Source organism: Amblyraja radiata, chromosome 6, assembly GCF_010909765.2.
Source record: "Amblyraja radiata isolate CabotCenter1 chromosome 6, sAmbRad1.1.pri, whole genome shotgun sequence".
Lineage (NCBI taxonomy): Eukaryota > Metazoa > Chordata > Chondrichthyes > Rajiformes > Rajidae > Amblyraja > Amblyraja radiata.
Window position 1 is genome coordinate 19,089,421 of NC_045961.1, and position 12,248 is coordinate 19,101,668.

Below are 12,248 nucleotides of genomic sequence, written 5' to 3' on the forward strand. Positions count from 1 at the left end.
TTATTTTATAAGGAGTTATGATGAGGGATTACGTGAAGAGCCCGCCAGCCCGCATGCGCTCAATCTTCAAAGCAGCGGTGTGAAATCACAGATAGCAGTTGTTGAACTGAATATAGGAAGATTCGAGAAACTAGAACTACCAGCTGACCTTTATGAGAGAGGGTTGGGAGTGGAGGGCACGTAATCCCTCTTCGTAACTCCTTATTAAATAAAGATCAAACTTCAAACTGGTAAGTTCTCGTTTAATCTTACTATTTTACTTCTGAGTCACGTGAGTGACTACGTGAAATTTTCAAAGCTCTGTGATTTCATGCCATGAACACGAGTCCATGCGTCACACACTGCATCAGTTGACCAAGGATGAGTGAACATTAATAATGCATTCAGACATGACATAGATATAGACATGCTGATGCTTTTTAATGAACAAATAATAATAATAGTAACCCCTCTCATCTGGGAGGAAACTACACAAAACAGAACCTAAAATTGAATTGGCAAATAGAGTTGTCAAGTACCCCCGGTCTGGCAATGGGTTTGTTATAAAATGTTTGGAAAGATCATTAGTTTGACCATCCTGCAGCCACTAGGATGTAGTCCAGCGGAACGTCCATAACCATGCTGCTGATGTTGTTGCAGCCCTGGTGGAGTGAAAATGTCAGTGTTCACTCCTGCACAAGCCAGAACCCGTTTTAACCACCTGTAGATGGTCTGTACTGATACCTTCTTATGAGGTTTTATGTAACTAACTAATAGCTAGTTTAGAGCCTCTAAGGCTCTTAGTGACCTAACATACTGTTGTAGATGTGTGACCACACACAACCGAAGGTCCATGGGATATGCCAACAAATCTAGTTTGAGACCTGATGCCCCTGGTCTACTCTGCTTGAGTAAGTCATAAACATAAAATGTTATTTTGCCGGCAGATGTAACCATCCTGTCCAGTCGTAGCTTATGCAATGACTGGACCCGTTGCGCTGAAACCAGCGCCATGAGCATAACCACTTTGTAACACCATCTACAGGGATGTAGCAGAGCCTACAGGTGAAGTGGTGTTAGCACAATGTTAACATCCCATATCTCTGCGTACCTGGGCCTGGGAGGTATTGAGTTGAAGATACCCTTCATAAATTTGGATATCAGAGAGTGAGATCCGGCAGAGTGGGTCCCGCTCCCCGCAGCAAATATGATGAGATGCACGTTTGGCACAGTTAATGGCACTATAACTTAATCATTGTCAAAAACCCATTCGAAAAATGAACTTCAAGATGTCAGTCATCCGTGCCGTATTATATGTAATATTAGCATTTAAACAAAATCTCCTGATGAATATGCTTTTGCGACGGGGTCTTCCAGCGATTTTTCGTTAATAATTAACTAGGCTGAACATTTTCGATTGGAACAGCTTAGAGAAAATCGCGTTTTAAACCCGCCCCCTCTAAACGGCGCCAAAATCGCGCACACCCTCAGCAGCAGATCTTCAACGACGCTTCAGGTAGGCTTTGCAACATACCTACAGAGAGGGAGATTTGTATGCAGCCCTGAAACAGGTGCTGCCGCAGGCCCCCGAGGAGACCTGCGCTGATATGGCCCTGTTCCTCGGACCAGATCAGGATGGAGCATCACATTTGTGGGATAAACGCCCAAGGATGCTATCCATGCTCCATCTGGGATAAATGTCCGAGTCAACAGGCCTATCTGTCTTACTCTTGGCCTCGCCCCCCTTTTGGGGAACCACAGCGGTTTCAAGAGGCACTCGGAAGTCGCTGACCGCACTGTCAGCGACTCGGTCTCCGTAGCCGGTTTCCCGTGGTCCGTAGCCGGTTTTCCCCCGCGGTCCGTGACCGGGATTCCCCGCGGTCCATAACCGGTTTCCCCGCGGCCGTCCGGACTTTGACCCATATATTATATCCAGCAGGAAACTCTGTAAAAGAGATTCCTGCAAGCATAAAACAGAACCTGGAAATAAGTTTGAAAATTACCTGCAGGGTTTGAAACTTACCGCTGGAGGAGCGACGAGCCTGCCAACCAGTCGTTGCGCCATGCGTTAGACGATAATGGCGTGCATGCGGGCTGGCGGGCACTTCACGTAGTCACTCACGTGACTCCGAAGCAAAATTGAATGCTGATCTGCATGATTCAGGAAGCATCTGGAGAAGTCGAATATATGTAGAACATTATCAGTGAATAGCAGGATATAACTTTGTTGATGAACTCTTATCCTGCTATTCAAATCTTTAGTTCCCTGAATAGGTCAGGACATAGAATAATAGAGTTGGCACAACACAGGTGAGGCCATGCTGCATTGTGAGCAGTTCTGATTGCCGCACTAGATGTACTGTGGAGAGTGCAGAGGAGATTCAGCATGATGTTGCTTGAATCGGAAGACTTTAGTTATGGGGAAGAGAATGGACAGGCTGAGCTTACCACAAACAAAGGAATTTGAGGGGTGACTTGATCGATGTATATAACAATATGAGAGGCCTAGATAGAGTATGCAGCCAAACCATTTTCCACAGCATGGCTATAAAAAAAAACCATGATAGTTTTAAGATGAGAGGTAGGAGTTTTAAAGTGGTTTTAAGGGGCGTTTTTATACACGGAGCAGTAATATCTAAAACATATTGCCAGATGAAGTGGTGAACAGATACAATTAATATGCAGGCCTTTAGATATGCACTTAAATAGGCAAGGCACAGAATACAGTGGGCTGTTCCACTGCGGCGACCTCATCTGCGAGTTTAGAAGAGTTTGCCATCGACTCAAACTCTCAGCATGGTCGACACGTGGTCCTAGGAGGTCACTGGAACTCTCCATCATGCTCGAGGGAAGTTCCCGCATACTCGCGCCCTCAGCTAGGTCACTGAAAACATTTCAGCATGTCCCCCCCCCCTTCTACCCTCCTCCTCCTCCCCTCCTCCTCCCCTCCTCCTCCCCTCCTCCTCCCCTCCTCCTCCCCTCCAGCCCCTTTATGTGGACAATTGTGATTTGTGTAGATGGTGGATATGACCAGCTGAATGGCCATTTTTGTGCACAAGATTCTGACTTGAATCACACAAGGGTGGTAAGGATGAGCAAGAGGTAAGGATGGCAGGTCCTTGGCAGAATTAACTGTCTGCATTTTTATAATAATCCTTCATCTTCATGGTAATAATATACTCATGGATTAATTGAACTTGATTTTCAACTCGCTCTTTCCTTGTCCCGAAGCAGAACCATTGTTTTTGTAAACCATTGTGATTCTATCAATGACGGTCACATTTCTTTGTGTTGAGTACCTTTAATTTGATTTTTATTTTAAATTTGTAGGTATGGGTACAGTTTCCTGCAGCTGAGGGACAATTATATGGAGCTTGAGAATACAGAGGCTGAAGTTGAAAGGTATGAGATTCATAACTTGAAATGGAATAAAAGATTGAGAAAACAAATTAGTCATACAGCGTGGAAACAGGCCATTCAGCCCAACGCCTACACTGATCAACATGTCCCATCTACACTAGTCCCACCTGCCTGCATTTGGCCCACTAAACCTGTCCTATCCTTGTACCTTTCTAATTATTTCTTAAACATTGCAATGGTCCCTGCCTCACCTACCTCCTCTGGCAGCTTGTTCCATACACCCACTACCCTTTGTGTGAAAAAGTTAGCCCTTGGATTCCTGTTAAATCTTTCCCCATTCACCGTAACCCAATGTGCTCTTGTTCTCGATGAGAGACAGCACTGGTTTTGTCATTATAATTGTAATTAGTTTATTAGCCAAGTATATGAAAACATACAAAGAATTTGATTTGCTATACAGTCATACCAAAAAAGCAACAAGACACACAACTACATAAAAATTACCATAAACATCTACCACAGTGCACTGTGATGGAAGACAATAGCGTATTAGTTTCTTCCCTCCTTCCCTCGCTGGGTAATGAGAGACAGCACTGTTTACACTCGGCCATTTTCCATAACATTTTCAAATTATTTCCATCGCGGTCTGGCCAGAAAATATAAAATATTGGTATATTTATGCAGCATGGAAATGGACCCTTCTGCCCAACTTGTCCTTAGCGACCACGATGGCCCATCTACACTAGTCCCACCTGCTGACTTTTGACCTCTATCCCTCTGTCCAAATGTATTTGTAAATGTTGTTACAGAGCTTGCCTCAACTACCTTTCCTGGCTGCTTGTTCCATGTACCCTATGTGGGGAAACAAAATGCCAATCTTTCCCCTCTCACCTTAAACCTATATCCACTGGTTCATGATTTCCCCAACTCTGGGTAAAAGACTGTGTGCATCTACCCTGTCTATTCCCCTCATGATCTTATACCCTCTATGAGATCACCCCTCAGCCTCCTGTGCTCCAAGGGTTCTAGTCTGCCCAACCTCAACCAGGTTCCCCAAGTCCTGGAAACATTCTTGTGAATCATCTCTGCATTCTTTCCAGCTTAACATCTTTTCTTCAGCAGGGTGTTCAAAATTGTACCCAATACTCCAAATGTGCCCCACCAGTGTTTTGTACAACTAACATAACAACCTAAAGGGCCTGTCCCACATTCACAACCTAATTCACGACCTCTGCTGGGTTTGCCCTTGACTCCTACTCACAGCATGGTCGTCACGAGGTCGTAGGAGGTCGTAGGTAGGTCGTAGCAGGCCGTGATGCTAGTCGTAGGTACTCGTGGCATCAAGTAGGTCGGGGCGTTTTTCTAGCCTGATGAAAAATGTCCACGAGTAAAAAAGATCGTGAATTAGGTCGTGAAAGTGGGACGAGCCTTTAACTTCTATACTCAATATCCTGATGTGCTGAAACCCTTCTTGACCTTGAATGAATGGATAATTTATTAGCACACGTGACAAATCACCGTGATATTCTTTGTTTTGCATATCCAAGGATTGCTGTGTCCTCCTTTGTTCTTCCTCCAACCCCCCCCCCCCCCCACCCCCCTCCATGGCGGCAGTTCCCCCACACCGGGTCCTCCTTTGTTCTCAGCAGCGCGTCCACGTACATCAAGCTTTGCACTCTCCCTTGTAGGGCCCTCCGCATATTGCTTGAACATTCCTGCGCATATTTGACAAATTCCATTCCATCTAAACCCCCTGCCGTGTGACAGCCCTGTCCACATTGGGAAAGTTAAATTCTCCAAAATCCCCAATGACAACCCTATTAATTTTGCAGGCGCCTGCAATGTCCTGGCATATTTATTCATTTAATTCTCATTGATTATTTGGGGGCATACAATATACTCCCAACAAGGTGATCATCTCCTTCTTATTTCTCAGCTCCACCCACATAACTTCACTGGATGAACCGTCAGTAACGTCATTTTGGACTACTGCCTTAACTTTCTCCTCAATAAATAAAGCAACACCCCCTCCTCTTTCCCCCCCACCTCACCCACCTGCCCTGGAACATTAAGCTGTCAGTCATGTCCCTCTCTCAGGCATGTTTCCGTAATGGCTACAATGTCCCAGTTGTACATACCTGTCCGCACCCTGAGTTCAACCGCCTTAGGGATTTCAAGTGTGAGGTGTTACATTTTGGGAAAATAAATCAGGGCTGTCTTGCACAGTTAGTAAATGGCAGAACACTGGAGAATCTTGTGGAAAAGAGAGACCAAGAAGTACAGGTACATTGTTCCTTGAAAGTGGGGACCCAGCTAGACTGGGCGGTGAAGAACAGCTGCATTGAGTGCGGGAATTAGGAGGTCTTCTGCAACTGCACAAGTTGTTGGTGAGTCCACACATGGAGTATTATAAGGAGCGGCTCTTGTCAACTGGAATTTTCTTCCCTGGAGCATGGAGCATAAGACTGAGGGGTGATCTTAAAAAGGTTTATAAACTAATGAGTCGTGTAGATAAAGTGGATGGTCGCAGTATTTTCCCCAGTGTGGAGGAGTCTAAAGGGGCTGTCCCACTGTATGAGGTAATTCAAGAGTTCTTCCGAGTTTCCCCTGATTCGAACTCGGAACATTACGGTAATAGCCGTTCATAGGTACTCGGGGCTCTCGTGGACATTTTTTACAGTGCTGAAAAAACTTCACGAGTTACTGCGTTTCCCGAGTACCTGCCGTTAGCATTACGAGACGCTATGAGGCATCCACGAGCTCCGACGTAGCCGCTACGTACATTCTACGTAGCACGTGTTTGATTTTTTTTAAACCCGGGAGAGCTCTTGAATTACCTCGTACTGTGGGACAGGCCCTTAAACCTAGAAGAGATGGATTTAAATTGAGAGGAGAAGGTATAAAAAGGGGACCTGAAGAGCAACATTTTCGCACAGGGCGATGGATAGTAGAAACAAGGAACTGCAGATGCTGGTTTAAACCAAAGATAATACAAAGTGCTGGAGTAACTCAATAGGTCAGGCAGCATCACTGTAGAAAATGTTGACGTGACGATTTGAGTTGGGATCCTTCTTCAGACTGATGGGGATGGGTATTTGGAATGAGCTGTCAGAGAAAGTGGTTGAAGCAGGTACAATAACAATATTAAAAAGAGATTTGCTCGAGTACATGGATAGAAAATGGTTGCAGGGGTATACGCCAAATGCAGGATGAGCTTAGATAGACATCCTGGATCAGAGGGGCCGAAGGGACTGTTTCCTTCAGTATGAGGCTTTGACTCTCAACGAAGCCTACCCATGGGTCCTCTGGTCTTAAGCAAAAGCTGCTTCACCCAGAGTTCATGCATGGGATGTACACTGAACTGGAAACATAAATATAATCTAGTTTCGCGCAGTGTCCTCAGATATATCTGATCAGGCCTGGGAGATTTAGTTATCTTCATACGCCTTAGGATCGCCTTGATATGGGCGGTAGGTGGGACTAGCATAGATGGGCCATAGTGGTTAGCATGGACAAGTTGGGCCGAAGGGCTTATTTTTATACTGTATGAATCCATGACTGTAGAGCTCCGGAATCTCATTATCCTAAAATGGTTAAATTTCTCTTCTTCCTAAGGTATGAATTACTCGAGATATTGAATTTTGACTCCGTGAGGCGTCGGATGAGCGTCATCGTTCGATCAGAATCGGGTGAGTGGAAGGATGGAATGTAGATGTGCCTGATTGGATCAGAAAGCCTAGATTATAAGGTTTGTGTTAATCTGGAACATGATCAGTGTTTTACAAGCTGGGTTCCTGGTGCGTTGAGGACTGTCCAGAGGCCATGAAATATCTATTGTTGATGGATTGTTAAATCATACAAACTGTCTGCAGATACTTAAGTAATGTTTGCCTTATTGCCTGTTAACTAGGTGAAATAATAATGTTCTGTAAAGGGGCTGACTCATCGATTTTTCCCCGAGTGACGGAAGGGAAGTTGGACCTTGTACAACAACGAGTGCAGCACAACGCAGTGGTACGTGAAGACAGCAGTGCCCACACCATTGGGCTTTGTCATGTGACTTCTCATATGGGCATGCTTTGTACAGCTTAACCTTCCAGCTTATTGCATAAGATTAAATCATGAACATTGAAGGAAAGATTCAGCTTTGTTTTCCTGGGGTTTGTAGATTATTGGTGCTATATGGCCCACAGACGTTCCTTAATCAAACCTGTCTTCAGAATCCATTGAAATTGAAGGGAAAGGGGTGGAGGGGCAAATTATGCCTGTTGTCATTGTGGGTGACCAAAGAATATACCTGGAGAACAGTCATTCCATCTTCAGCTTCCTTCCAGGCCAACAATCTTTGATTGAAAGATTCAATACATATGTACAATTTTGTTATCAAATGCATCCTACTCACTCTAACACGATATTGAGATTTTTGTAGTATAGTTCATTACAAATTTCCACTTTGGACAAAGTTTTGCTACGTTTTGTAGAGCTCCCTAGCTCTATTTTGTTAGTTACATCTGTGTGCATACGGTCACGGTGGCGCAGCGGTAGAGTTGCTGCCTTACAGCGAATGCAGCGCCGGAGACCCGGGTTCGATCCCGATTACCGGTGCTGTCTGTACGGAGTTTGTACGTTCTCCCCGTGACCTGCGTGGGTTTTCTCCGAGATCTTCGGTTTCCTCCCACATTCCAAAGACATTCAGGTTTGGAGGTTAATTGGCTTGGTAAATGTAAAAATTGTTCCTAGTGTGTGTAGGATAGTGTTAATGTGCGGGGATCGCTGGTCGGCGCAGACCCGGTAGTCCGAAGGGCCTGTTTCCGCGCTGTATCTCTAAACTAAACTAAACTAAGTGCATATGTTTCAAAAGTGCAGTTTTCACCATCTCCATCCTATCAATTTGTCCCCAAACAGATGCTTCCATCAGGTAAATAACTTTGACTGATTCCCATTAGCAAGGAGGCCAGGTGTGGAGACACGGACTCCAGAAATGATCTTTTCTCAGTTGTAATGACCCGCCTATATCACAGGAAAATAGAGTTATGGTGTCATACTGCACGGCAACAGCCCAACACGTACATGCTGACCAAGATCTGCATCTAAAGGGCCTGTCCCACTTACGTGACCTTTACAGGCGACTGCCGGCACCCATGATAGGTTGCCGAAATTTTGAACATGTTGAAAATTCAGCGGCGACCAGAAAGACGCTAAGACTCTTTGGAGACCTCTCACCACCATAGGAGACCTCACTCAACCATACAGACTGTATGGTCATGAGAGGTCTCCTATGGTCTTGAGAGGTCACCCGCGACATGTCGCCAGAGGTCACTTGTATGGTCGTGAGAGGTCTCCAAAAGTCGTGAGAGGTCTCCAAAGAGTCGTGGCGTCGTTCTGGTCGCCGCTGAATTTTCAACATGTTCAAAATTTCGACGACCTATCACGGGTGCCAGCAGTTGCCTGTAAAGGTCGCGTAAGTGGGACAGGCCCTTACGTTAATCCCATTTGCCTGTATTTGACCACATCTCTTGAGACCTAGCTGGAGAAAAGACAGCAACAAGTTCACTCTGAATGAAGGCAGGATTTTATCACTTGTGAAGGTCTTGTGAGTGCAGAGAAACTCCTTGCTCTCTGCAAGTTTGATCTTCACTCCCTGAGACTGATCACTTATGTATTTTGTGACCTCTGAAACCTTGCGTTTCTTATTTACATTTTGGTTTCAATATCCAAACTGTTGCAAGATTTCAAGATGTGGATTTCATGTTACAATTAAAATGAACAAAATTGATCAAAAATGTTAATAAGCTTGAAAGTTGTTTCTGGACGTTGAAGTTGTTTGAATATTTGCAGATGCCAAATATGTTTTAATTCTGTAATATATGCAGGATCTATTTACTCTGGTTGCATCAGAACTGTTGCAGTATTGAGTGGAATTTTACTAATTTTAGGAAGGACTGCGAACATTATGTGTCGGCTACAAAGTTCTGACCTGTGAAAAGTATGAAGAAATTCACACACTCCTTCAGAATGCAAAACTCTCTCTCCATGACCGGGATAGGAAGCTTGCAGAAGCTTATGATGTGGTTGAAATGGACCTGGATTTGCTGGGAGCAACCGCTGTAGAGGACAGGTTAGTCATAGAGATAGGGTTATATAGAACGGAAACGGGCCCTTCGGCCCAGCTTGTCCATGCCAAAGAAGGTGCCTTCTTAAACTTGTCCCATGAACCTGCATTTGGTCCATATACCTAGAAACCAGTACAAATGTCCTTTAAATGTTGTAAATGTACCACCACTACTATATCCACAGTTAACTCATTCCATGATTTCCATCGCCTTCTCGTGAAAATCATGCCCCGTGGATCTCTTTAATTCTTTCTCCTCTCACCTCAAACCTATGCCCTCTAGTTTTAGACTCCCTTACCTCTATACCTCTATAAGGTATATAAATCTCTATAAGGTCTCCCCTTTCCTTCTTCGCTCGAGGGAAAATAATCCCACCCTACCTAGTTTCTCCTGATAACTCAACCCTGCTTGTTGTGATGACATCCTTGTGCATCTTTTCTGTACCCTCTCTAGCTAAATCATGTCCATTATATTGTTTGGTGAACAGTACTGCAGCCAATATTCAAAATGCTGCCTCACCAACGTATACCGCAGCTGTAACCTGACAAACCAACTCTTGTACTCAGGACCCTGGCTGATGAAGGCACGCATGCTGTCCAGCTCTTTCACCATTTCCATGCCTACCGCCACTTTAATTACTAGGATTCATTCAATGGTTTCTTACTGTCACGTGTACCAAGATACAGTGAAAAACGTGTGTGCTATCCATCGAGTGTAAGACAGGACCAATTGGGCAGTTAGAACATTACAGCACAAGAACAGGCCCTTCGGCCCACAATGTCTGTGTTGAACTTGATATCAAGACCAACTTTTATCTGCTTGTACATAATCCATATCCCTCCATTCCCTGCATATCCATAGGCCTATCTAAAAGTCTCTTCAACATCACTGATGTATCTGCCTCCACCATCACCCCTGGAGCCACATTCCATGGACTCATCACTCTCTGTGTAAATAGAAAGTCGCCCTGTACCTCTCCTGTAATCTTTGCTCCTCACGCACTGGATCTATGACCTGTAGATATTTCCATTGTAGTAAAAAACTACTGACTGCCTGCCCTATCTATGCCTCTTATAATGTTATTTACATCTACCTGGTCTCCCCTCAACCGACGCTCCAGAGTAAACAATCCAAGTCTATGTAGCTAAGGCCTCCCAGGATATAATTAATTCTCCGACCTATGCAAGCAAGCATACCATATGCCTTCTTTACCACTCTGGTCACCCATTCCAGGAAAGATGTGTAGGCTTGGAGAGAGTGTGGAGGAGGTTTACCAGAATGCTGCCTGATTTAGCAGGTTTCAGCCTCGGGGAAAGGTTGGAAACTGCTTTGCAAATCTGGTCTTTCTGGGTCATTGCTGTAATATTCAAAATGTAATTCTTCTTCCTGGTAAAGATAGAATATAGAACAAGAATAGGCCCTTCAGCCCACAATGCTGGTGCTGAACATGATACATAGAAAATAGATGCAGGAGTAGGCCATTCGGCCCTTTGAGCCTGCACCGCCATTCAATATGATCATGGCTGATAATCCAACTCGGTATCCTGTACCTGCCTTCTCTCCATACCCCCTGATCCCTTTAGCCACAAGGGCCACATCTAACTCCCTCTTAAATATAACCAATGAACTGGCCTCAACTACCTTCTGTGGCAGAGAATTCCAGAGATTCACCACTCTCTGTGTGAAAAATGTTTTTCTCATCTCGGTCCTAAAAGATTTCCCCCTTATCCTTAAACTGTGACCCCTTGTTCTGGACTTCCCCAACATCGGGAACAATCTTCCTGCATCTAGCCTGTCCAACCCCTTAAGAATTTTGTAAGTTTCTATAAGAACCCCCCTCAATCTTCTAAATACCAAATTAAATTGATCGCATCTGCCTGTACATGATCCACAGCCCTCTATTACCTGCATTTCCATGCGCCTATCCATAAGCCTTTTAAATGCCACCATCATATCTGGCTCCATCGTCACTCTTGGAAGCTCGATCCAGGCCCTCACCATCCTCTGTGTATATAAAAAAAAAAATTAAAAATGTAAAAAGTTGCCCCGCGTACATCTCAATTAAACTTTCCACCTTATAACTATGCCCTCTGCTGTTGGACATTTATATCCTGGGTTAAAGGTTCTGACTATCTACCCTGTCTATGTCTCTCAGAATTTTATAGCTTCTATAAAGTCTCACCTCGATATCCGACATTCCAGAGAAAACAATCCATCTGTTCAACCTCTCCCTGTAGCTGAAACCCTCTAATCCAGGTAACATTCTGGTAAACCTCCTCTGCACCCTGTCCAAAGCTTCCACATCTTTCCAGTAATGGGGAAACAAGAACTGCAAATAGATTCCAAAGCAAAGTCCTATAGAGCTGCAACATGACTTTGATAATTTCCTTCCCACCTCCAATGTTCATTGCAAATGTACTTTCCCAGATGTCATCTGTCATGACCATCCTCATTCCTTCCCTGTCAACACCTAGCTATTGATTTTTGTCTCTGACTCCCCTCCTTGGCCATGCACTGCAGTCCTCTGCACCAATCACTCTTCCATTTTCCTCTTTTACTTTTCCTCGCACCACCCCCTCCTCTTCATTCTCGACACTGCAGCTGTGTTTCCACTTTGAATGAAATGACCAGAAATTCGGGAAATTCTGGTTGTCTTCGGGTAATTTTAGGGAAATTAAATAATTTCGGTAAAATTTCCACATCCGGCCCGCGAAGGGGTCCAATCCGACCCGCGGGATGATTTGGGGGAAACAAGTATATTTACGACAATCCTTGCCTGCGCAGTTGGGGGAGGCC

The 12,248-nt window shown here is 44.6% G+C and overlaps 1 protein-coding gene across 3 annotated transcripts in view; it reads left to right on the plus strand.

The window, feature by feature from the left end:
• atp11a (ATPase phospholipid transporting 11A) overlaps positions 1-12,248 on the plus strand; it is a 165,133-nt gene that overhangs the window by 72,159 nt on the left and 80,726 nt on the right. For all 3 annotated transcript variants that reach the window (XM_033022290.1, XM_033022289.1, XM_033022287.1), the window contains exons 15-18: positions 3,310-3,381; positions 6,955-7,028; positions 7,250-7,353; positions 9,276-9,457. In XM_033022290.1, the coding sequence (XP_032878181.1) occupies positions 3,310-3,381; positions 6,955-7,028; positions 7,250-7,353; positions 9,276-9,457 (432 nt within the window). The remainder of the gene's footprint in view (positions 1-3,309; positions 3,382-6,954; positions 7,029-7,249; positions 7,354-9,275; positions 9,458-12,248) is intronic.